This window comes from Aureococcus anophagefferens, assembly GCF_000186865.1.
Source record: "Aureococcus anophagefferens unplaced genomic scaffold AURANscaffold_7, whole genome shotgun sequence".
Classification (NCBI taxonomy): domain Eukaryota; class Pelagophyceae; order Pelagomonadales; family Pelagomonadaceae; genus Aureococcus; species Aureococcus anophagefferens.
In genome coordinates this window covers 682,043-707,244 of record NW_008705567.1, presented here as the reverse complement: position 1 = coordinate 707,244, position 25,202 = coordinate 682,043, and the positions used below count along the sequence as shown (strand labels likewise).

The 25,202-nt window shown below is 72.0% G+C and overlaps 5 protein-coding genes across 5 annotated transcripts; 2 read left to right on the top strand and 3 right to left on the bottom strand.

Annotated features, from left to right (window-relative positions):
* Window positions 1–653: 653 nt before the first annotated feature.
* Window positions 654–869, top strand: AURANDRAFT_9337 (hypothetical protein; the record flags this gene model as incomplete). Its single annotated transcript, XM_009038124.1, has 1 exon — window positions 654–869. A coding segment is annotated over one exon (216 nt), but the record flags the coding sequence as incomplete, so codon positions are not given.
* Window positions 870–1,156: 287 nt separating this feature from the next.
* On the bottom strand, window positions 1,157–5,921 carry AURANDRAFT_63462 (hypothetical protein; the record flags this gene model as incomplete). The annotated part of the gene is made up of 4 exons (XM_009037821.1): window positions 1,157–1,634; window positions 1,712–2,185; window positions 2,435–3,848; window positions 3,956–5,921. The coding sequence occupies 4 exons, from the start codon at window positions 5,919–5,921 to the stop codon at window positions 1,157–1,159; spliced, it is 4,332 nt and encodes a 1,443-aa protein (XP_009036069.1).
* Window positions 5,922–6,895: 974 nt separating this feature from the next.
* ITS3 (iduronate-2-sulfatase-like protein) lies at window positions 6,896–8,587 on the top strand (the record flags this gene model as incomplete). Its single annotated transcript, XM_009038125.1, has 1 exon — window positions 6,896–8,587. One exon carries the CDS (start codon window positions 6,896–6,898, stop codon window positions 8,585–8,587), a length of 1,692 nt encoding a protein of 563 aa, XP_009036373.1.
* A 7,789-nt stretch (window positions 8,588–16,376) lies between these two features.
* AURANDRAFT_17838 (hypothetical protein) lies at window positions 16,377–16,562 on the bottom strand (the record flags this gene model as incomplete). The annotated part of the gene is made up of 1 exon (XM_009037820.1): window positions 16,377–16,562. A coding segment is annotated over one exon (186 nt), but the record flags the coding sequence as incomplete, so codon positions are not given.
* Window positions 16,563–24,322: 7,760 nt separating this feature from the next.
* Window positions 24,323–24,946, bottom strand: AURANDRAFT_24857 (hypothetical protein; the record flags this gene model as incomplete). Its single annotated transcript, XM_009037819.1, has 1 exon — window positions 24,323–24,946. The coding sequence occupies one exon, from the start codon at window positions 24,944–24,946 to the stop codon at window positions 24,323–24,325; it is 624 nt and encodes a 207-aa protein (XP_009036067.1).
* Between the last annotated feature and the right edge of the window lie 256 nt (window positions 24,947–25,202).

Below are 25,202 nucleotides of genomic sequence, written 5' to 3'. Positions count from 1 at the left end.
TTCCGCGGCGACGCGGGCCGCGGCAGCCGCGCCGCGGCGTTCCGCGGCGACGCGGGCCGCGGCAGCCGCGCCGCGGAGCGGGTGTTGAGCGGCAGGACCGCGGCGGGGTGCTGAACGCGGGCCGAGACGTAGTTCGCGTAGGTCTCGTGCGCGCGGAATGCCCAGCGCACCATTGCCGTCGGCCTTCGACTCGCTCGTGCCGCTGCTGCCGACGGACCTGACGAGCCCGAGCCCGTCGCGCGTGCTTTGCAAAAGCGCCGCGACGCGCAGGCTTCCCGCCATTCCCGAAAGAAAGCGCGCCAACCTAGTTAGGGGCAGCGTCAGCGTTGAAGTGACGTATACTTTAGCGCCCCGCACGTCGCGCGCGACGTCGACCCGCGGGTCAGTCCTAATTGGTCGGTTCGTCCGTTTTATCGCCTGAGTGTGGTCCAGTAAAGTACTAAAGTTCCAAAACAGCCACATCGCCTCCCGCTTCGAACATAAAAATGGCAGCCCTCCAGCGCACCGAGTCCGAGGTCGAGGCCGAGTTCGAGGTCGTCGACAGCACGGTCATGGACGAGCCGCTCCTCGCGGCGATCCAGGGCGACGACCTCGCCACCGTCGAGTCCGCGCCCCTGGACTGCCTCCTGAAGCCGACCACGGCCAAAACCTACGCGCTCCACGAAGCCTGCGAACACGGCTCGATGCGAGTGGTGAAGTTCCTCGTCGAGCACGGCTGCGACGTGAACGCGCGCGACGCCCAGCAGTGGACACCGCTCCACTACGCGGCCGCGTTCGACGAGGGCCCCGCCGACGACCTCGTCAACTTCCTCCTGAGCCACGGCGCCGACGCGACCCTCGAGGACGAGGACGGCGACACGCCCCTGGACTGCTGCGACGACGCCTGCGACGCCCAGGCGCTGCTCCTCGCGTCCGCGTCGGACTTCGGCGACTACGAGACCTGGGCGCGCGCCGTCGCGCGCGACGCGACCTTCGGCGCCTACGTGCAGCAGGCGCGGCCGAAATACGTGCGCGACGCGCTGCGCCACGAGCTCTGCCTCCTGGCCCGCCAGGCCGCGCCCCAGCCGGCGGCGTCGCCCGAGGCGTTCCTCCTCGGGTCCCACGGGGGCCACGCGGTCTTCGCGCACCTCCTCCCCTACCTCGCGTAACGGCAACATCACATGAGTCCGCACGCCGTCGACCGGCGCTTCGGCGGCCGCTTCGGGAGCGGCCAGGCGCCGAGCAGGTAGGCGCGGTACTCGTCGCCGTTCATGAAGTTGGGGATGATGTCCTTCGTGAGCATCTGGTTGATCTCCTCGGCGCACTTGTCGAAGACCGTGCGCAGCGCGGCGACGTCGTCGGCCTCCCGCGCCGCGGCGAAGTTCTTCTTCGACTCGCGGACGACCTTCTGGGACACGTTGACGGCGAGGTTGTCCGCGTCCGACGCGTCGACGTCGACGTGGTCGCGGAAGAGCCTCTCGACGCGCGCGACGGCCGCGGCGGCGTCGGTCTCGGTCTGCAGGTCGCGGTACCCCCGCAGGAAGACGACGTTCTCCGCGCAGAACGTGCGCTTCGCGAAGGCCTCGAAGGCCGCGAAGAACGCGGCGTTGTCGATGTTGCCGAAGAAGAGGCCGTCGTTGTAGGTGTGGGCGCGCCTACCACACGCGTCGGTAACGATTTTTCATCCGTTTTTGCGGTCAAAATCTCTCGAAAATCGTCACGGATGCAGGACGCTGGGGCGCGCTCGAAGGCGCGGATCTCGATCTGGCGCTTCACGAGGCGGATCGCGAGCGAGTCCGTCCGTAATAGCTCGTCGCACGACTCGAGGTCCAGCGAGAACCCCGCGAGGTCCTGGGCGGCTTTGATCGTCGCCGTGGGCACGCTGCGGGCGATGACCTGGCCCTCGCCGACGTAGAAGGGCGCGACGAGCCGCGCGACGCGCTTCTGCTTCTTGGCGCCGGACTTCGTCGTCGTCGTGACAAAGACCTCCGCCGCGCCGGACTCGCAAATCAATAGCTGGGGCTGCGCCGCGTCCTCGCCCTCGCGGATGACCTCGGCGCCCTTGGGCGTCGTCCAGTCCGCCAGCGACGCCGCGAAGGCCTTGCAGTTCATGCAGTCCTCCTCCCAGCCCTCGAAGACTTTCGACAGGACGTCCATGCGCTTCTGGATCTGCGGCGTCAGCGCCACCGTCGCCCGCGCCATCGCACTCGGCGCGGCCCGCGGACCGCGCCACCGGCGGTCGTCTTGCGCCCGCCCAAGGGCCCGCGGCCGCGTCGACGTGCGGCAGGCAGCGCTCCGCGGCAGCCCGCTTGGGCGCCGAAACTGTTCATGAACGATCAAAGAATTGCCGCTTATTCAAGGAGTACTTCAACGAGCTGCGAAGCAAAGGGGCTCCAAAGTGGCCCGGCGACGCCGCGGTCAGAGCGCCTTCCAGGCCGCCTGCGGCGCGGGCGACCCCGGCCGCGGCGTGCGGGGCTCGGGCGCGGGCGGCGGCGCGTCCGCGCCGTCGCCGGGCGCCGCCGCGTCCGCCGCGTCCGCGGCGGTGTCGTCGTCGGGCGGCGGGTCCTGGCGGAAGGAGTCCTGGAGGACGACGTCGAGGTCCTCGAGGGAGTCGCGGCTCTTCGTCTTCTCGCTGTTGACCTCGTCGAGGCGCGCGAGGTCCGTGGGCTGCGACGCGCGCGGCCGCACGCCCAGGATGGGCGGAAACGCGTCGCGGAGCGCGCGGACGGGCAGGGGCGCCGCCGGCGGCGCCGCGCGCTGGAGGTCCAGGCCCAGGGACAGCGGCGCGTCGCCGCTGAGCGACTTGTCGAGGTCGAGGCCCGGGCCCGGCGACGACGCGCGGCTCGACGGCGCGGAGGGCGCGGCCGTCGGCACGGCCAAAGCCGTCGCCGCGGCGAAGTGGGCGTGGTCGCCCCAGGGCGTGCCGCCGCGGCTCAGGTCCATGTCCAGCGCCGCGTACGCGGACACGTCCAAGCTCGCGGACACGGACCGGTTCTCGCGGACGCCGAGCGCGGCCGCGACGCCCGCGGCCAGGTCGCGCCAGGACCGCCGCGAGTCGTCCAGACCCTTCTCGTCGCTCGCCGTCCGCGACCGGGCCGGGCGGTTCAGCCAGCCGCCCGACCCGCGCTGCGACGCGTCGAGCGCGCGGTTCAGCCAGCCGCCCGAGCCCCGCTGGGACGCGTCCAGGCTCGCGAGGAACTGGTCCGTCGTCGCGACGCGCTCCAGGTCGTCCCTGGGCCGGCCGCCGTCGACGGGCGCCGCGGGCGACGCCGGCGCGGGCGTCGTCGCGACCCGCGTGCCCGCCTGGCTGCGCCAGATGTCGAAGCTGAGGAGGCAGAGCCAGCCGCTCGCGCGGCTCGTCTTCGCGGCGAGCGCGTGGAACGCGGCGTAGAACGCGACGAGCCGCTCCAGCGACGCGACGCGGCCCTCGTAGAGCGTCTCCACGACGGCGTGCGCCGCCAGCAGCGCCCGCGGGTCCTCGTCGCCCGCCGCGCGCGCCGCGCCGACGACGCCGGGGCCGACGGCGCCGAACCGCGCCTCCGGCGCCTCCAGGAAGGAGAGGCGCCGCGCGTCCGGCGCCCGCGGCGACGCGTGGTGCACCTCCGACAGGAACACCGGCCGCTGGAAGGCGTCGAAGATGAGCGCGGCGTCGACGACGCCGGGCACGTAGGAGTGGTGGCCGACGGTCGCGAGCTCCGCGCCGACGCCCCAGTTCGACAGCGACTTGAGCTGCAACGCCGTCAGGTAGGCCGCGCACTCCACGTCCACGAGCGCCTTCAGACGCCCGTCGGGCACGCCGAGCGCGACGAGCGTGCCGCGGACGACGCGGTGGAGCATGCGGTGCACGCCGTGGTCCGCCGGGTTCGCGCCTGCGTGCGAATCAAAGCTGCTTCGAGAACTCGACGAGAGCGATCGACCCGTCCAAAAATCGGCCGAATCGATGCGACCGAGAATTTGGAAGTTCGCTCGCGACGACCCGCCGTTCGATGTCCGCGCGGGTTCGCGCCGGCGAAGTCGACGCCGTTGAGGCCGTAGCTCAGCCCGAAGAGCTTCTGGCCGAAGGCGACGGCGCACTGGTGCACCATGGGCACGTCGAGGACCATGATGGTCCGCCGGCCGAAGCGCGCCAGCATCGTCCGCTTCTGGACGAAGCGCAAGACCAGCGCCGCGACGACGGGAAAGAAGGCGTAGAGCAGCGCGTCGAGGGCCGCGACGGCCGGGGAGCGGTAGCCGCAACTGTAGAAAACGGCCGTGGTCACGAGGGGCGTCCCCGCGGTGACGGACACCAAAACGTAGGCCGTCGCCAGCACGAAGCACGCGAGCGGCTCGAGCACGTGGTCCGCCCAGCGCTCGCCCAGCGCCCGGGCCCCGGCGTGGGCGTCGCGCGACGGCCGCGGCGCCGGGCCCGGGCACAGGTTCGGCAGGTGGTCGTGGACGCACGCGTCCGCGAGCGTCTCGAGGTCCTTGACGTCGCCCGCCCGCAGCAGGCACGAGCCGCGCGGCGCCTTGGCCGCGAGCGCGAGGAGCAGCTCCGTCAAGAGCACGTGCGTCAACGCCGTCGTCAGCGACGCGGCCTCGGCGAGGCGCACGCCCGCGCCCGTCACGAGCACGCGCTTCGACCGCCGCGCGCCCTTCCGGAACGACTGGCCGCCCTTGACGACCTCCGCGAGCTGCACGTCCAGGGACCCCGCCACGACGAACACGTCGGCCCCGGCGTCCCTCAAGGCCCGCGCCGCGTTGAGCGTCGGGAAGGTCTGGCCGCTGTGGGACACGGCGAGCGCGACGGCGCCGCGGCACCGTCTCGCGGGCGTGTCGCCCGAGGGGAAGACCGTCGCGTGGGCCGACGTCGCGCCGCCGTGCGTGCCGCTCTCGCAGGCCGTCAGCGCCGCCAGCGCCTTGTTCGCGGAAGCGACGACGACGCGGAGCACGGGGCACGCCGCGCGCGCGTTGGCCGCCCACTGCTCCGCGACCCACAGGGACGCCTCGACGGCGACGACGACGACGTCCAGCGAGCTCCGGCGCATGCGGTCCGCGTCGAAGACGGCCTTGGCGAAGGCGCGCGCGGCCGCCGCGTTCGGCGACGTGTCCAGGCGGAAGCTCCGCGCGAGCGCGGACGCGAGGACCGGCAGGTCCCGGAGATCGTCGCCGACGACGTCGCCCGGCGGCCCGCCCGGCAGCGGCCGCATCATGAGCGCGTTGCGCTCCGCGTCGCAGAGGTCCGTCGACCCGAGGTCGCGGAAGACGGCGGCGTCGGCGTCGACGCGCGCGAGCGCGAGGCGGCAGCCCGAGCCGCCGAGCGTGCCCTGCACCGTCGCCTCGGGCGCGACGGACACGACGTCGCCCTCGGCCAGGACGTAGCGGTACTTGAGCGCCGCGCCGATGGCGCCGACGTGGACCGCCGCGCGCTCCGACGCGTAGGCGACGAAGCCCCGGCCGACGCCGACGATCAGCGGCTGCTTCACGGACCCCAAAACGACGGCCCCCGGCGCCAACGACGTCGTCGCGCAGAGCCCGAAGGCGCCGTGGGCCGTCTTCAGGAAGCGCCAGACGGCGGACCGCAGGTCCCACTCGCTGTAGCCGCGGAGCGCCGCCTCGGCGACGGCCGCGCGCTCGCGCGCGTCGAGCGAAGTCGTGGACAGCAATTTCTGGAGCCGCGCCTCGACGGCGTCGCGCGCCTTCGCGTCGGACGACGCGAAGGCGCGGGCCGGGTCCCGGAGCTCGTCGAGGACGCGGCGCAGCGCCGCCGCGACGGCGGACCGCAGCGCGACGTCGCCCGCGCGCGCGTCGTCGAGGGGCGCGAGCGCCAGCCGCGCCGCCGCCGCGCAGTCGCCCGCCGCGAACAGCAATTCCAGCGCGCCGCTCGCGACGCAGGAGTCGCCCGTCGACGGGGGCGCGCGACCGAGGCGCACGGCGAGCCAGGCGCGCAACGCGTCCAGCGCCATGACCGGCAGGTCGCAGCCGAAGCAGCGGCCGACGTCCAACCCCTCGAAGTCGCCGTTGTGCGTGATAACCACCAAACGCCGCGTGGGCTTCGGCGGCGGCGCGCCGGGCGCGGCCGGCGGCAACGCCGCCACGGGGCCGAGCCAGGAGTGGGGGTGCGCCTCGACGGCCGTCGACCTCGAGGACGTCGCGAAGCGGAGGTGCGCGGCCAAAAGCAGCGGCCGCGTACCGAGCGCGCGCGCGCCGACGCGGCGCCGCACGGCGCGCCGCAGCGCGGTGGCGATGTCGTCGCGCTTCGTGAGCACGGCCTTGTGCATCGTCATGGACTTGCCGCCCGCGGCGGCGACGAAACCATAGCTCTGGGCGCCGCGCATGGCCACGACGCGCGCCATCTCCTCGAGCAGCGCCTCCGGCGCCGCGTCGCCGTCGTGGCCCACGAGCAGGAGGCCCAGGTTGCCGCACATCGTGGTGGGTGTATTTCGTGCCTCGACTTGCAGATCTTGCACGTGTCCGAGCGCAAAGGGCGAGGATTCTGGTGGCCTTCTCACTCCGATGGATGCGCGATTCATGGGGCACTGTTGTGGCAAATCTCTTCTGAGCCAAACATGCTTGGACGAAAAAACCTTGCACCTGAAACCCCCCCGGACACGTGTGCAGCCGCCCCAGGCGCGGGTTCGGCGGCCACCAGCGAGGTTGGGTACTCTCGCGCTCGCGAGACGTGCGGCCATGCTGCCGCGCGCGCGCGAGACGCGGCGCGGGCCGCCGCGCGCGGGATCTACCCTGCTGCTCAGATCTCCCACGGGCACTTCACGGCTCACGCGGCGGCATGCGTCGCCAGGAAAAGGTCGGAGGCGCCGCTGTTGTGGGGAGTCGTGGCTGCCAGCGCTACTCGATGCGAACTTGCAGTCGACGTTGAACACACCTTGCAGCCGAGCACGATGAGCCCTCGCAACAATCGCGCGCGGCGATGAGCGCCATGCTCGCGCGAACGCTGCTCCTGCTCCTCGCGGCCGCCGCGCGCTCGAAGAGCTCGAAGAAGCACCGCGACAAGCCGACGAAGAAGCTGAACGTGCTCTGGCTCCTCGTCGACGACTTCCGCCCCCAGACCAACTTCTACGGCCAGGGCGACACGTCTACGCCGCGCCTCGACGCCTTCGCGGCGACGGCCAGAGTCTTCGACCGCGCCTACTGCCAGCTGAGCGTCTGCGCGCCGTCGCGCAACTCCTTCTTCACGGGCCGGCGGCCCGACAGCCTCCGGGTGTATAATTTTGTGGACCACTTCCGGAGCACGAGCCCCGAGGCCGTGCCGCTGCCCGAGTACTTCAAAAACCACGGCTACGTGACCTTGGGCGCGGGCAAGACCTACCAGCCGGGCAAGCCGCCGGCCTACGACGTCGGCCGGTCCTGGAGCGCCGAGCTGCCGTACCTGCCGCTGATGAAGAATCTGACGAGATGCAGCCGGAAGAACGCGAAGAGCGGCCGCTTCCTCGACGTCTGCCCCGAGGACTTTGGCGAGGAGGCCTTCATGGACCGCCTCACGGCGGACTACGCCGTCGAGGCCATGCGCGTCGCGCGAAAAGTGGAAAAGCCGTTCTTCGTCGTCGCGGGCTTCTACCGGCCGCACCTGCGCTGGCACGTGCCCCGGGCCTTCTACGACCGGTATAGTGGCACCCTGGGCACGCCCCTGCGGAGCCGGTCGAAGCCCTCGAACATGCCCGACATCGCCTGGGCCAACGAGGGCTGCCACACGATGACGACCGAAGAACACGGGACCGTCGCGGTGTCCATGGACCGGCCGCTGAAGCGGTCCATGGTCGCCGAATTACGCAAGGGCTACCTCGCCTGCGCGTCCTGGATCGACGAGCTCGCGGGCCGCGTGCTCGACGCGGCCGACGCGGTCCCGTCGGCAAAGGCGGACACGGTCGTGCTCCTGAGCAGCGACCACGGCTTCCACCTCGGCGAGCAGGCGTCCTGGACGAAGCACACGCTCTTCGAGATCGGGAGCCGCGTGCCCCTGGTCGTGCGCGCGCCGGGCGTGGCGCCCGGGCGGTCCCGCGCGCTCGTCGAGCTCACGGACGTCTACCGGACCTTCGCGGATCTGGCGGGCCTCCCGGCGCCGGCGCGGGACGTCCAGGGCAAGAGCCTGGGGCCCCTGCTGCGGTCCGGCGCGCCGCACCGCAACTTCTCCGTGACGCAGTACCCGCGGTGCCCGCGCGACTACCGGAAGCAGTGGGACGCGAACTGCAAGCGGCTCACGGCGGCGGAGATTCCCGTCATGGGCTACACGCTGCGCGTGGACCATTTCCGGTTCACGGAGTGGTACTACTGGGTCGCGGCGCCGGCGACGCGCGCGAACGAGCGCTTCGACCCGCCCGAGAAGGTCGTCGACAAAAAACGCAAACCGCTCGCGACGGAGCTCTACGCCCTCGACGACGCGCGGATCAACGACTTCGACGGCCTCGAGCTCGCCAACGTCGCCGGCGACCCGCGCGCGGCCTGCGCGGTCGCCGCGCTCCGGGCCGCGCTCGCGATCTTCCTCGAGTGCCAGCACGACGAAGCGGGCTGCGACGACCGCGTCGGCGCGGCGGCGTACCGCGGCTCGACATGCGTCGACGCGACCACGCGCGCCGACCTGCGGCGGCGGCCCGGCGACGGCGCCGCGCTTTAATGAGCGCTATTGTTGAAGCGTTAAATGAAGTTTTGAAGGAAGCGCGCTCTCTCTGCGAGCCGTGGGCAGCGTCGTCGCAGCGAATCCATGGCGTCCTACGCGCTGACGGCGACGCGCCGCGACGAGGACGCGGAGCTCTGGGAGCTGCGCGTTTCCCCGCGCCGGAAAAACGCGCCGCGTCGCGCGCGCGGGAGGACGCGAGGGACCGACGCGTGCGCATCTAGGCGAGACGAGTGCCGCGAGAAGCCCAAGAACCTGCCGCTGCGGCTGTCGCTCGGCGACCTGCTCATGGAGCGCGGCGACCCGCGCGGCGCCCTCGACGTCTACCGCGCGGCCGTGCGCATGAAGCCGTCCTACTCGAAGGCGAACCGGAAAGTCGCGGAAGCCGAGGCCGCGTGCGCGGAGCTCGCGCCGGAGGAGGAGCCCACGGACGACGGCGGCGGCGACGCCGCCGACGCCGACCCGGCGGCGCGGGCGAGCGCCGAGGCGGCGCGCCTCAAGGCCAAGGGCAACGCCTGCTTCAACAACGGCTGCTACGTCGACGCGTGGGAAAACTACAGCGACGCGATCGACTGCCTCGCCGCCGCGGGCGTGGCCGGCCGCGCCGAGGACGCCAAGCTCCACACGAACCGCGCGGCCTGCCTCCTCACGGCGGACCGCTGGGTGCCCGCGGCCCACGACGGCGCGCGCGCGATCGCGCTGGACGCAGAGTGGTGGAAGGGCTACTGGTACCGGGGCCAGGCCCTGCTGGGCCAGCTCAAGGGCAAGCGGCCCTCCAAGGTCATGCAGCAGAAGGCCGAGGTCGCGCTGAAGGCCCTCGAACGCGCGTCGCAGTGCCGCGGCTTCCCGGAGGACAAGCGGGAGCGCGTCGAGCAGCTCCAGGCCCGCGCGCGGAACATCGTCTTCTACCTCGCCCAGAACCAGTGCCCGACGCAGTAGGCGCGGGCGGGCGGCCTTAAAAGCTCACGAGTGCGGACGTGCGGACGAATTGCGGACGTCGGCGTCTACGGCAACATTAGCTCGATGCGGGTGATTTTTGAGGTAAAAACGAGCTCTGGCCGCCACACTCGCCGTGTGGCCACTTGTCACGTCCGTCGCATCGCACGCAGCGATGGAGCCGCCGTCGACGCCGCCGCTCAACGGCGCGGCGGAGCCGCCGGCGTCGCCCGCCGTCGGGGACGGCGGGGCGGCCCTCGCGCTCGCCGGCGAGCCGCCGCTCGGCGACGCCGCCGACATCGACTCGCTCATCGCGTCGCGGCGCGCCCAGCTCGAGTCGCTCCGCGCGCGGAACCGGGCCATGATGGAGTCGCTCGTGTCGTCGGCGCCGCGCTTCGCCGAGGACAGCGAGCTGCGGAGCTCCCTCGACGAGCTGCGGTCCGCGACGGCTCCTTCGCCGTCGAAGCACGACGGTAACGGCGCCGCGTCCGACGAGCTCGCGCGCGCGCGGGACCGCATCCGCGCGCTCGAGGCCGACCTCGCGCGCGCGCGCGGCGGCGGCGGCGCCGCGGCGCCGGCGCTCCTGGAGCGGCAGTACCTGCACGCGTTCATGCGCCAGGGCGACGCGACGGCGAAAGAGCTGGCGCTGCTCCGGGCCGAGTGCCGCCGCGCGGACTCGACCTTCTTCAAGTTCAAGGTCGTCTTCGTGCTCTGGACCGTCGTGCTGGCGCTCGTCGCGTCCGGCGCGGGGCTCTCGACGTTCCTGCCCCCGCGGCCGGCGCCGCCGGCCGCGGCGGCGGACGCGGCCGCCGCGCCGGCGGAGGCCGAGGCCGCCGTCGCGCCGGCGGAGGCCGAGGCCGCCGTCGCGCCGGAGGCGCCCGCGGAGGCGCCCGCGGAGGCGCCCGCGGAGCCCGAGGCGCCCGCGGAGCCCGAGAATCCCGTAAAGGGGCGGCGCTTCAACCGGCGCACGCGGGAGACGCAGCCCCCCAGCGCCGCCGCGAGCCGCCGCGGCAACCCCAACGCCCAGGCGGACTACAACCGGGTCCAGGCCGAGGCCGCCGCGGCGCGCGAGAAGGCCCAAGCCGAGCAACGCGAGGCCGCCGAGGCTGCGGCGCGCGAGGCGGCGGAGCGCGAGGCGGCGGCCGCGCGCGAGGCCGAGGCGGCGCGCGAGGCCGAGGCGGCCGCGGCGCGGGAAGAGGCGGCGGCGGCCGCGGCGCGCGAGGAGGCCGCGGCGCGCGAGGAGGCCGAGCGCCGGCAAGCCGCGGAGCGCGCGGAGCTCGAGGCCGAGGTCGAGGCCGCGCGGCTGCGGACCGAGGCCGCGGAGCGCGCGGAGGCGGAGGCGGCCGCGGCGCGCGAGGCGGAGGCGGCCGCGGCGCGCGAGGCGGAGGAGCACGCGGCGCGCGAGGTCGCGGCGGCGCGCGAGGCGGAGGAGCACGCGGCGCGCGAGGCCGCCGAGGCCGCGGCGGCGCGCGAGCTCGAGGCCGCGCGCGAGGCCCTGGACGACGCGGCGCAGCACGCGTCGGCGGAGGCCGCGGCGCGCGCCGAGGTCGACGGCGTCCACGAGAAGCAGCGCGAGGCCGAGGAGCGGCGCGCGAACGCGCTGGAGAAGGTCGCGGAGCTCGAGCGGCTCGAGGCGGAGGCGCTCGCGCGCGTCGACGCGGAGCACGCGGCGCGCGAGGAGGCCGAGGCCCTCGCCGCGGCCCAGGCGCGGGCCGCCGCCGAGGATCTGGCCGAGGCCGAGCGCCACGGCGCCAACTATCGCGAGGCGCTGTCCGCGCGGTCGGCGCGCCGCGGCTTCCGCCCGGGCGAGGAGCCGCCGCCGCCGCCGCCGGGCGCCGAGGCGCCCGCGGAGGACGACGACGACGACGCCGACGACGACGACGACGACGATGCCGACGACGACGAGGCGAAGGCGCAGGTCGACGACGACGACGACGAGCGACCGCCGCCCGTCTCGCAGCCCGCGGAGGAGGTCGCGGCGCCGCAGGAGGAGCCCGTCGCCGCGGAGGAGCCACCCTCGGAGGAGCCCGCCGCCGAGGAGCCGGCTGCTGAGCCGGCCGCGGACGAGGCGCCCTCAGAGGAGGCGCCCTCAGAGGAGCCGCCCGTGGAGGAACCCGCTGCTGAGGAGTCTTCTCCGGAGGAGCCCGCCGCGGAGGAACCGGCCGCGGAGGCGCCGCCCGCGGAGGAGCCGGCCGCGGAGGAGCCCGCCGCTGAAGAGCCCTCTCCGGAGGAGCCCGCCGCCGAGGAGCCCGCCGCCGAGGAGCCGGCGGCCGAGGAGCCGGCGGCCGAGGAGCCGGCCGCCGAGGAGCCCGCCGCCGAGGAGCCGGTCGCCGAGGAGCCGGCCGCGGAGCAACTGGCCGCCGAGGAGGCGGCCGCGGAGGAGCCCGTCGCCGAGCCGGAACAGCCGGCCGAATCGGACGCGGAGAGAGAGGCGCGGGAAGCGGCTCTGCTGGAGAAGGCGCGCATGGAGAAAGAGCGCGCCGCGGCAGAGCGCGCCGCCGCGGCGCGAAAGAGCCGCAACACGAGGAGGCACAACCGCTTCGCGGGCCGGAACCGCGGCGAGTTCTAGGGAGTGCTAATTCTAGATAACCTCTCACTTCCGGGAAGACTCCTCTTCGTTCACTTTGTTGAAGGGTAGCAGTTGAGCGCATGCTCCGCGCCGACGAGCGAGGACGCGGTCCATGCCGCGAAGGTGAGCGGCTTCCGCGCCATGTTGCCCTCCGGCCAGCGGATGGAGTTCAAGGCGCGCGACGGGTGGATTGCGGCCGTCTGGTTTCCCGTAAGCGTGGCCTGCTCCAAGACACCGAGCTGCGTCGTGGCCGGATACACCTTGGCGCCGTCTTTCGTGTTGCCCATCGCGCCGTAGTTGTCAACGACGTCCGACGCGAGAACGTTCGGAGTAATGTGATAGGCGAACCTCTGTATCACGGAGGCGCCGGCGCCCATGTTGCGTCTGCGCCCCGGGAACGTGTCGTCCAGCCATCCGCCCGTCTCGCGCGAGATCGCCTCCGCGACCAGGAGCCGCTCGAGATTCTCCGCCTTGGACCACTTTGAAAAGTCGCGACTCGTCGTCGTCTCGTAGTCACCCCAATCAGATTTCACGAGCTCGATGCGAAACCAGTCTCGATCGAGGGCGTTCCGATCCAGGCCCGGGACGCAGATGGCGAAGCCTCGCTCCGCGTACTTGAGGAGCCGCATCTCGTAGCACTCGCCGCGAATGTCCAGGTTCACCGTGTTGACGCGCGTCCGCAGGGCCTCGACGCAGCGCTCCGTGAGCGTGACGTCCAATCCGTCGTAGCCGAGGCAGCAGCAGTCGATGTCGAAGCCGTTGAGGACCTCGTCGGCCGTCGAGTAGAGCCGCGTGATGAACTGGATCTTGCGGCGCGGGCGGCCGCTCTCGACGGTCACCGTGTTCGGCGTCTTGATAAAAACGACGTCGTGCTCGACGCCCGCCTTCATCTTGACCGTGCGGCGGAGCTTCTTCAGCAGATGGACGAGTTTCGCGTGCGCGTCCTCGCGGTCGAGCCCGTGGAAGAAGATGTCGACGTCCGCGCTCGGCCAGCGCCGCTCCTGGATGTACTTCTTCCACAGATACGGTCCATCGCCCCGATCCTCCCTAAGTTCCTGCTCGAGCGAAGCGTCATTGGGATCGCGCCGTAATCGGTTTTCGTCGCGGAAGTCAAAGTCAAAGCCGCCGCCGCTGCTCCCGGATTTTTTGCCCCGGAGCACCCGATAATCGTGGGGAAGCGGCAGCGCGCACAGGAGCACGGCGCCGCCCGCGACGACGACGTTCGCCCAGTCCTCGCGCGACCAGTCCGCGAAGAGCCCGCACGTCAGCGTCTCGAAATACTCCGCGAAGAAGCACGCGGGCACGACGGACGGCGCGCCCGCGCGCCAGTGCCGGAACTCGTTCTCCGCGACCTCGCGCAGGACGACGTTGCGCCGCTGGAAGAGCTTGCGCTGCTCCTTGGCGCTCGGCACGACGAGCCGCGCAGACATCGCCGCGTCGTGGAGCCGCAGCACCTTCTCCTTGGGGTAGGCCTCGTCCACGGCGAACGTCGCCGGTGGCTTCTTCGGCTTCGACGCGGCCGGCGGCGGCTGCGTCTTCGCCTTCGGCGCTTTCGCGTCCTTCTTGGCCTTCGCTTGCGCCGCGAGCTGCACCAACTTCTGCAACGACTCGTGCTCCACGGGCGCGCCGAGGCGCTCGCCCACGACGGCGCCGCGCTCGACGAGCTCGAAGCGCTTGAAATTGATGAACAGGAGGCCCGGCATCTTTTCCGGGGGGACGCCATACCCGATGAGCTTGACGATGGCGTTCGGATCGACGGTTTTCTTCATATCATCAGCGAGCGATGGAGATGGCACCGAGGCGTAGCCAAAGAACGTCCCGTCGCTGACACTGTAGACGTTTACTCCATTGTGCACTCCATTGAACTTCTCACCCTCGTAAGCCAGCACCTGCAGTACCAGCTCACCGTCGTAAAAGCTGCCGGGCGTCTCGAGGAGGGACGCGATGCCTCCGACCGTAAGCTTCCCCAGCCACCCGGCGGCGCTCGTCGGCGGCGCGTTCGCCTCCTCGCTCGCCGCGGACGCCGCAGCCGTCGTCAGCCGCGCGACCTCCGCTTCGAGGCCGGCGACGCGTAATCCGAGGAACTCCTCGACGCCGTTCGCCTCCCGCGGCGCCTCGCAGAGCGCGGCGGCGGATCGATGGTAGGCGATCTTTTTCAAGCAGGTGTCGCTCTCGAAGCACTCGGGCCCGCAATAGCGGACGCCAAAGCAGCGGTCACATTTAAACGGAGCCTCCTCAGCGCCGCACACGGCACACGGTCCGCGCACCATGAGATGGTGCGGCGCTCGCGGACCCCCAGCAGGCCGCGGAGAAGCTCCTCCGCGCGGTGACGCTGAGCTAGACGCCCCGTCGCACTGAGAGCGCAGGCCCCTCTATACTCCAGAGCCGGCTTGTCCACACAGGTGTGGAGCGTGTGGAGATCTTGCGTCCGATCTTGAGGTGGACCTTTGCCGCCGCAGTGATGGAGGCAGCCCAAAATATGAATTATTAGGCCGATGCTCCGCTGCGTCGCGGCGCTAACGCTAGCGCTCGCGGCGCCGGCGCTGGAACAGGGACAACAAGGCCGGCGCGCGGCGCTGGCCGTGCCGCCGACGAGCGGCGGCGGCCACCACCACGGCACCGCCGGCACGGGCGGCAAGCACGCGGCGCGCGCCGCCGCGCGGCCGTCGAGCCGCGCGGGCGCGGCGCCGCCGCCGCCGGTGCGGGCGCCACCGCCGCCGCGGCGGTCGCGCGCGGGCGCCACGGGCGCGGTCCGCGCGGACGCCGACGGCGCCGAGGCCGCGCGCGCGTCGCGGCGGCGATCCGTCGTCGGCGGCCGCGCGCCGGCCGTCGACCGCCCGGCGCGCAAGCCCCTCGCCGACGCGCTCCCGGCGCGGCGCGGCCGCGCGCCCGAGCGGAGCGCCAGGGACGCGGCCCCGGAGCGCGGCCGCGCGCCCGCGCGGAGCGCCGAGGACGCGGCCCCCGAGGCGCGGCGCCCTGGCTCGCAGAGGCTCCGCCGCGCGCCGTCGGAGCAAACCCGCGAGCCGCCGCGCGCGTCGAGGCCCGCGGCGCCGGACGCGGCCCCGCGCGCGCCCGCGCGGCCCCCGGCGGCGCGGAGGCGCCGGCCGCCGGAGGCGCTGCCGTCGTGCCTCTACCCGCACCTGCCGAAGCACGCCAAGGGCCGGGGCTGCTGCGGCGGCTGCCCGCGGTGCCCGCCCGTGTCGGACCCGTCGGAGCCGCTGCGCATCCTCGGCGCGAACCACAAGACGGGGACCGTGCTCGGCGAGAAGGTCCTCGGCGCCGTCCGCGAGGCGCGCGTCGCCGGCGCGTGCCTCGCGGCGGCGTCCACGGTGCGCGACGTCCACTGGCGCGGCCTCGCGCGGTGCCGGCCCGAGAAGTGCGGCGCGGACTTCGCGGGGCGCCGCGCGCTCGTCGTCGCGCTCGTGCGGGACCCCTTCGAGACGGTCGTCTCGGGCTACCTGTACCACCTGGCGGGCAAGGAGAAGTGGTGCACGCTGCCCATGAACGGCGACGCGCCGGGCCACGGCGCCGTGAGCGCCGGCTGGCACCGGCACATCCTGGCGGTCATGGGCCTCGACGCCGTCTACGCGAGCGACCTCGCGGGGACGAACGACCGCGAGTCCTACGAGCAGTACCTCGGGCGGTCGACCCGCCGCGACGGCCTCGTGGCCGAGTTCGTGCGCGCGTCCAAGGGCGACCTGCCGGGCGTCGAGGCGTCCTTTGAGGACGCGGCGGCGGCGGGCGAGCGCCGCAACGCGTCCGTCCATTGCATCGACGACCTGACGGCGCCAAAGTCGACGTCGCGCGACCCCTTCGCGGAGGCCTGGGCGGCCATCTTCGACTTCTTCGAGTACCCGGCGGCGTCCGTGGGGCCCGCCGTCGCCGCCGCGCGCGCGCACGACGCCGCGCTGGACCCGTCGGCGACGTCGGGCCACGGGACCTCGGGCAAGGGCCTCACCGCCAAGGTCCGCGCGAACCGCACGCAGCTCTTCCGCACGGCCGTCGCCGTCGACCGGGACGTCTTCGGCGGCAAATACGCGCGGCTCTCGCGGAAGCTCGGCTGCCCCCAGCCGTCCGCGCGGCCGCGATAGGAGCGGCGTCGATTCGTGAACTCGACTTTGATATTGCTGTCCAAGTTGCCGCGCGTCCCGGCGCACATCAGTGTTACGCTCCATCTCCCCGCGAACCCGGCTACTTCCGGAGGCGCAGCGTCGCGAGGGCCGCGCCGAGGGCCAGGCCCGCCGCGAAGACGGCCGCGCCGGCGGCCGCCGGCGACGGCGCGGCGAGGTCGCGCTCGTACTCCATGAGCTGGAAGACGAAGCGGTCGTTGGGCCACGTCGCGTCCCAGTTGGCCTTCATGCACCTGGCCGCCTCGAGGAGCGTCATGCCCTTCTTCTGCATGAGGTAGGCCAGGATGAACGCCGCGGATCGGCTCAGCGACGCGTGGCAGTGGACGAGCACGTGGTCGCCGCGCGCGAGCGCCGCGGCCACGGCCTTGTTGACGGCGTCGAAGTACTGCTTCGCGTCGCCGGAGCAGCGCTTCTCCAGCGGCACGTCGGGGTCGCGGCACGCGCTCGTCGTCGGCTTGCCCTGGTCGAACGCCTTCCGCTCGTCGGGATCGTCCTCGAGGGGTATTTCCATCACTTGGACGTCCGGGCCCCAGAACCCGGTGCGCGCCTCGCACTGGCAGAGCGCGCTGTTGACGACGAGCGTGATGGGCGCGCCCTTGGTCGCGGCTTTTAGTTTTTCCTTGCTGTCGATGTCGTGGTAGTGGGCCGTCCAGAGGCCGGGCAGGATCTCCACGGGCTTGCAGCCGTGGCCCCGGGCGGGGCGCACCCAGGAGGTCACGGTTCTGAAATCTTCGAAGGATGTGTAGCCCATCGTCGTTAGCGACGGGTGATGGATGCGCGGCGGACGACGGGAGTGGCGGAGAGGGCTCCGCTGCCACAAAAAATGGCGACTGCTTGACATCTTCAAGAACGAAGTTGCACGAGGCGATGGCCGTCGCGCTGGCCGTCCCCGGCTGGCACGACGGCGGCGCGACGTTGGCGCAGCAGTCGTTCCTCGGCGGCGCGCCGCACTACCTCGACGGCGTCGCGCGACCGGCGCCGCGCTGCGGCGTCTGCGGCGACGCCCTGCCGCTCATCGCGCAGCTCTACGCGCCCGTGCACGTTTCGCGCGCGCTGCACGTCTTCGGCTGCGCGCGCTGCTCGCGGGACGGCCGCGCCTGGGCCGTGCGGCGCACGCAGGAACGCGCGGAAACGACGGCCGCGGCGCCCGCGGCGCCGCCGCCGCCGCCCGCCGAGCCGGCGCGGTGGGCGTCCGCGGACGACTGGGGCGTCGACGACGACGACGACGACGTGGACCTCGAGGCGCTCCTGCGGCAGCATGAGGCCGGGCCCGCCGCGCCGGCGGCGCCGCCGCCGCCCGCGAAGGCCGCCGCGGCTCCCGAGGCCGCGCCGGAGGCGGCGCCGGCCGCGGCGTCGTTCCCGCGGCGCGCGCTCGCGTGGGTCGACGAGCCCGGGGGCGCCGCCGCGCCCGTGGACTCGGACGACGACGACGACGGCGCCGCGGGCGGCGACGACGCGGCCATGCTGCGCCGCGCGGCCGCGTACCTCGACGGCGGCGGCGACGACGACGCGGCGAGGGCCGCGGTGCGCGCGGCCGTCGGCGGCGGCGGCGCGGCCGCCGCCGCCGCGGCGCCGTCCGACGACGCCTACGAGGCCGCGCCGTCCGACGACGTCGCGCAGCTGCGCTTCAACCACCGGCTCGCGCGCAAACCGAACCAGGTCGCGCGCTACGACTACGGCGGCGCTCCTCTCTGGCCCGCGGCGGCCGCGCCGGCGTCCGCGCGGGCCTGCGCCTGCGGCGCGCCGCGGCGCTTCGAGGTCCAGCTCCTGCCGACGCTCATCGCGACGCTCCGGTCCGACGACCTCGACTTCCGCTGCGTCGCGATCTTCTCCTGCGCGGACTCGTGCGCCGCGTCGGACGCGGAGGTCGTTTTCGTGGAGCCCGCGCCGGGCCTCCAGGACCTCCGGGACAACTAGAAAAATGTTACTGCTGGATGTAGGCCGGGGCCCGCGGCGCCTCGCCGTCGGCGACGAAGTACTCGAAGAGGCCCGGCCGCCACGCGAGGACGTCGACGTCGCCGTGGGTCACGCCGCGGTGGAAGGCCGTGCCGGCGCCCTCGGGCGTGAAGACGGCGACCCACATGCCGTCGACCTGGTTGTTCATGCGGCCCGGCGGGATCTTGGCGACGAAGCGGTTGTCGTTGAGCCAGCGGCCGACCTCGCGGCTGCCGTCGTCGCGGAGCAGCGCGCCGTTGATGATGCGCTTGTCGCCGAAGCGCCGGTTCTCCCACTTGGTCCAGGGCGTCGCGTCGTCGTCGTCGTCGCTCGAGTCGTAGTAGACCGTCGTGTCGTTGCGGCTCTTCTCGCCCTCGGGCCGCGGCGGCGGCGGCGGCGGCGGCGGCAGCGGCGCCGCGCGCGCCGCGGGCGGCGGCCGCGCGAGGAAGACGTGGGACCCGTCGGCGAAGGCGCCGAGCTTCTGCGTCGCCTCGCCGCGCTCGCCGTCGTAGACCTTGAGCATGCCCGCGCGCGCCGGCCGCTCGCCGCGCGACCGCTCGTAGAGGCGGGCGAAGAGGGGCCGCAGCGTCGACGCGGGCTTCTCCAGCTGGTCCTCGGGCACGTCGACGAGCAGCGACAGGTGCTTCGCCTCGTCGTCGCCCTCGTAGTAGTGGAGGAAGAGGCGCGGCATCGTGGAGAGCGGGCTGCGAGAGGCCGCAACCTTGAGAGATGGCGCAGGTGCGGCGGGACCATGGTGATTGAAGATTTGGGTGAACTTTTAGGGGCTGCCCTTCGATCGAGCACCACCCGCGCGGTCCCCTACGAGGTCGATCGACATGGTCATGCTCGCCTCCGACATCGTGCGTCCTTCCCCGCTCCAACGCGCGCCCTTGATCCGTGCTCGTAGGCGCCGGGCTCCCGCGCCGTCATCGGCGGCAAGAACGGCGCGCGCATGCGCAAGTTCATCGAGATGGACTCGGCGAAGATGGGCGAGCTCGCCAAGGGCGACGAGGTCCAGGTGCTCCAGCACAGCCACGCCCTCGACGGCACGGCGCGGTCCGAGATCTGCACGGTCAAGGGCGCGCGCCAGGGCTGGATCTCCACGAAGTTCCTCGCGTTGGCGGCCGGCGAAGCGCCGGAGCGGCCGGCCCCGGAGCCCGCGCGCGGCGACCTCAAGGCCTACGCGCCGCCCGTGGCGCCGGCGCCCGAGGGCCCCTTCAGCGCTTTGGCGTTGGAGCCGAAGCGCAACGACGGCATCACGTGGAACGACCACCAGGCAATCATGGAGAAGCCCAAGCCGATCGTCGTGCCGGACCACGTCGGCGCGGCCGCGCGCGTCTGCGTGGACCACGACTGGGACGACGGCCCGCGGGACCACGCGAAGCGCATGACGCGCAAGGAGCTGGCGCCGCTCCACTACGAGGCGCTCCGCGTGGCCCAACAACAGGTCAACGGAAGAGTCCTGGACGCGTGCGCGGCGAAGCGCCACGCCCACTGCGCCGTCGCCGTCGGCCCGCGGCCGGACCCGGGCGCGGGCGTCGCCGCGTCGGGCCGCGGGCCGCCCTGGCGCGTCGAGGCGCCCGACGGCGCCGACGCGTTGATCCCCGCGAAGACGGCCGCGCGGCTCGCGCGGCTGCTGACGTTCGTCGAGAAGCGCGGCGGCACGGCGTCGGCGCTGGAGCGCGTCCCCGGCCGCGTGTCCATCTGCGTGGCGACGCGCAAGGGCGAGCGGCGCCACCACCGGCGCCTCTACCGCGCGTTCCTGGACTGCGACTACGTCGACAAGGAGCTGGTGGTGTTGGACGTCACGCCGGGCAAGGAGACGTCGAGCCCCTTCTTCGCCGAGGGCCTGCGCCTCGAGCCCGCCGAGGAGTTCGAGAAGGGCGACCGCGTCGAGTGCCGCTGGAAGAGCGAGACGAAGTGGTACCCCGCGACCGTACTCAAGCGGCGCTTCATGTCCGACAACTACGACGTGCAGTACGACCACGCGGACATCAACAACAAGAAGCACGAGGAGCAGGACCTGGGGCCCCACCTCATGCGGCGCCTGCACCGCGCGACGGGCAAGGGCAACGTCCAGGGCAGCAAAAGAGAGCGACATTCCCAACTTAGGCTCCTATCTCGGCCGTTTTCCACTCGTTTTGGCTGGTTTTTGGACGAGCGATCATCTCTCGGAACGGTCTCGAAGCGTGGATGCTTTTTCCGGAACGCGCGCGCGCGGAAAACTCACGTTGAAGCGACGTTGAATCACTCTTTTGCTGCCCAGGCAACGTCGGCGCGGGCTTCCGCTACGTCCGCCAGCACTGGAACGAGCACCTGTCGAACGGCGAGCTCCGGAATTCGCTCGTCGCGCTGTGCACGGGCGAGTACGTGGCCTTCTACGACTGCGCGACGCGCGTCTACGCCTCGGAGTACGTCTCGGCCATGGTGTCCGCGCTCGAGCGGACGCGCGCGGAGATGGCCTGCCTCCACGACCGCTACGTCGCCTACTGCGACGCCCACGCCGTGCACTGGGCGCGCGAGACGTCGGCGCAGGACGGCGCGAAGCTCGACGCCGCCACGGGCCTCCCGAAGGCCGCCGACGACATGGACGACTTCTTCAAATTCTGGGACGCGTCGACGTTCGTGTTCCGGGCGTCCGCGTTCCGGCCGAAGCTGCACCCGGCCGTCGCGCCGCGCTTCGAGAAGGAGCGGCCCACGTCGGGGGGCTGCTTCGACGACCGGTCCCACGAGGAGGACCGCACCTTCCGGCCACTGACGCTCGGGCTCCGCGACGGCTACGGCCTCTTCGCGCGGCTCCGCGTCGCGCCGAAGACGTCGGACTTTTCCAACGTAGCGCCGCCGGGCGCCTGCGAGCCGCCGGCGACGGACCGCGAGCTCCAGCGCCACGTCGCCGACTACGCCGAGGCCATGCGCGACGTCGCGCCCAACGGCGACCTCCTCGCGCGCCACACGCACGTCTACAGCAAGGACCGCTACGGCAAGATCTCCGCCACGGAGGCGAGCCTCATCCGCGGCTTCAACTGAACGGCGGGGGCGCGCCCGGCGCCGCCGCGGCGTAATTCGTACGGCACTACCCCGGCAGGCTCCCGGGCGGGCGGCTCCGTCGACCTTCAAGCTTGCAGGCCTCCAAACTCTCGCAAGCAACGCCGCTCGCACCTTTTTGGCTGCCTGTCGGCTTTGCGCGCGCGGCAGCCCAATCAGCCGCCATGGGCGTGCGGTCGAGTACGCTCACGGGGCGGTCCGTCGTCGACGAGCGGCTGCGGCGGTTCACGGCCTGGGACGACAAGCGCGTCGAGAAGATGCAGCTGGCCCACGTCCACGACCTCGGCGGGCGCCTGGCCCTGGGGCCGAAGCACTTCGTCGTGCTCCTCAAGCTCGACGAGGAGGAGGCGCTGCCCATCTTCCACGAGGTCTTCGACACGGACAAGAACGGTTTGGTCGACGCCTTCGAGGTCATGTCCGCGGTTATCGTGCTGTCGTCGATGCCGATCAAGCGCAAGGTCGACACGCTCCACGGCCTCTTCGACTTCAACTTGTCCGGCGAGCTGACCATCGACGAGCTGACCATCTTCTTCCGCACCGTCGCCGCGGGCTGCGGCAAGATGGACGACACGGTGAAGCCGCCGCGCATCGCGCAGCTCGAGGAGGTGACGCGGTGGGCGTTCACCAAGGCCGCGCGGTCGACGGACAGCGACCTCACGAAGACGGAGTTCGACCGCTTCGTGTTCACGGACCCGGCGATCCGCCACTTCCTCGAGTACTTCGACCAGGCGAGCTCCCAGGTGCTGATCGCGGACGGCTGCAAGTGGGAGGATCCGACGGTCTTCTTCTACGACGACGACGCGAAGCCGCCCGTGGGCCTGCCGTCGCCGGGCGTGTCGCTGCAGCTCATGCGGCCCGAGGACTTCATGATCGCCACGCCCAAGCTCTTCAAGGACGAGGCCGAGGTCGGCAAGCTGGTCCAGGGCGGTTTGTCGGACGTCTGGTTCCTCTCGGCCGTCGCCGTGCTGCTGACGAACCCGAAGAAGCTGCGGAAGCTCTTCGTGCAGACGGGCCAGGAGGACCCGGAGGGGCGCTTCGCGTTGCAGTTCTACCGCGACGGCTGCGCGACGGTCGTCTACGTCGACGACCGCGTGCCCGTGGACCCGAACCGCCGGCCCTGCTTCGCGCGGACCGACGACCCCTGCGAGCTCTGGCTGCTGCTGCTCCAGAAGGCCTTCGCGAAGCACCACGGCGTCTACGAGACGCTCAAGGCCGGGTCGACGCGCGACGCGCTCGCGACGCTCACGGGCGGCACGTCGACGGTCGTCGATTTAAGAGGCCTCGAGTTGGAGAAGCTCTGGGCGACGCTCAAGGAGCTGCTCGAGGCGGGCATGCTCGGCGTCCAGGTCGACTGGAAGCCCGGGCTGCGGCGCCGGCCGCCCTGCGGGCTCCTGGCGGGCCACGCGTACGGCGTCGTGAAGATTTTGGAGGCCGGCGGCCGCGGCGGGTCGAAGATGGTCAAGCTCATCGACCCCTGGGTCGAGGGGCTGCCCAAGGGCAAGTGGACCCGCGGCAGCCCCCACTGGGCCAAGCACCCCCAGGTCGTCGAGGACTGCGCCTACGAGCCGAACGACGAGCTCGGGTTCTGGCTCGAACTCGACGAGTTCGCGGCGACGTTCCACGAGGCCTTTAGCGTGAAGACCTACGACCCGGCGGTCTGGAACACGCAGCGCCGCGGCGCCCAGTTCCCCGCGGCGCCCGAGGGCGGCTGCTTCAACATGAACTCGTGGGTCGCGAACCCGCAGTTCTTCCTCGAGCTGCCGAACGCCGCAGATTTGGTGATCACGCTGTCCCAGGGGGACCTGGACGGCGACTTGGAATCGCTGGGTTTAGCGGTCGTCGAGTATGACTACGGCGACGACAAGGGCGACGTGAAGAAGGTCGCGACGATCCTCACGGACGCGGTGCGGGGGGTTACCAAAGACTTTCTGAAGCGCAAGGAGATCACGATGGCCCTGAAGCTGCCCGAGGGCCGCTACTGCATCATCCCCATGACCTTCAAGCCGCCGAGGAAGGGCGGCGCGTGCTACGTGACCACGAAGTGCACGTCGCCGCACGTCCTCCTCAACGAGAACGAGATCCTCGCGCAGGAGCAGCCGACGACGGGCGTGTCCGAGCACGACCAGATCCTCCTCGACGCGGACCCGGGGCCGCGCGTCGACCCCCAGCCGGACATCGAGACCCTCGCCGTGCGCCAGCTCTACCACCTCGTCGGCAAGATGTGGGCCCAGGCCCACGGGCTCCTCCACGAGAAGCGCAAGCTCAAGGACCGCCTCTCGACGCTCATGAAGGACGCGGAGGAGGCCAAGCAGGAGAAGGCCAAGGAGGCCGAGGAGAAGGCCTAGGGCCGCGCGCGCGCGGCCGCGGGCGTAGAGGGACCGCCAGGCTGCGGCGCGGGTGCTCAACGTGCGGAGGGTGTAGGTTCATTGAACTTCAATAACGACCGTCTGTCGGGAGCGTCGATCTGGGGCCATCATGCTCACGCTCCCGCCCATCCGCTGCGGCCGCCCGACGACGCGGACCGTGGACGGCTGCTTCTCGCCCGTGCAGAAGCGCGACCCCGCGTCGCGCCGATTTTCGAGAGGGCTTTCGGCCGGGAACCTCGCCAACAAACCGTCGGGGCTAGGTTCCGGTCGACGTCGAGTTCGCCGAGCCGGTCCTTCGGCGACAGCTTCTCCGACGAGCTCTTCAAGCCCATCCGCGGCGGCATCGCGGAGCGCGACGGCAACTCGCTCGAGGCCTGGCACGCGGCCCACGCGGACATCGTCGTGTCCAGGGAGATCGAGAGCCGGCGCCGCCGCGAGATGCTCATCCTCGCGCCCAAGGACGACGACGACGAGCCCGTGGCCGCGCCGACGGCCAAGGACGAGGACCTGACCATCGCGGGCTTCATCGCGCAGCGCGGCGGCATGCCGTCCCGGGAGCTCCAGCGGTGCCTCCGGACCACGCTCCGCTGAGCGCCGCGCGACGCGCGCGCGCGGAAGGCTCGCCCCATTCGAGGACCCCTACGACGCAGTCGTTATTCTTGACTTGGGGCGGCGGCGTCCGAGGATGCGCGGGTATACCGACGGTATATGCCGGTATATACCCGTCCCGCTAGGTCCGGGTTTTCCGGCCGGTTTACTTCGAGTTGTCCTTGTATTCGCCGCCGTCGACGGCGACGCCGTCGCAGTCGACGGGCTTCGTGAGCATGGGCCCCTGGGGCAGGACCTCGATGAGGTAGCCGTCCGGGTCCTTGACGAAGGCGAGGCCCTTCATGCCGCCCGAGTTCGGCGTCTTCGAGAAGGTCGCGCCGAGGGCCTTGAACCGCTCGCAGGCGTCGTAGACGTCGGGCACGGTAATTCCCAAGTGGCCGAAGCCGCCCTTGACCTTGCCGCCGTCGCCGGAGCCCGTCGCGTCGCTGTTGCCCGTGTTGTAGACGGCGCCGTCCGCGGCCTCGGAGCCGTGGTTCCAGGTCAGCTCGACGCAGCCGGGCGTCGTCATGCAGTACCGCCAGCGCGCGTCCTCGTCCTCCGGCACGGGGCCCGCGAGGCCGTGCGCGACGAAGTAGACGGAGAACCCCCACTGGGGGAAGTCGCGGAACATGACGAGCCGGAAGCCCAGGACTTCGCAATAGAATTTCAACGACGTCTCCGGGTCCTTGACGCGCACCATGACCTGCTGCATCATGAAGTCCTTCGTCTCCGGCGGCTGCGCCGTCGCATAGAAGGGCGTCGGATCGAAGAGCGCCGGCGCGGACGCCATCCGCGTCGGCGCGGCGCGGCGAGCGGTGATCTGTGGCGCGGCGCGGCGAGCGGTGAAGGCGCGCGACGAGCGCAGCAACGTGGAGGCGAGGACGAGAGACGCTCTCAACATAAGCGAGCTCCTTGAGCGGCAATCGTGGAGGCGAGCACGAGAGACGCTCTCAACATAGGCGAGCTCGGTGAGCGGTCTTCAACGAGACTTCAATGACATCTTCAACATACTTACGGCGGCCAGACCAGCTTCTCCAGGCCGTAGT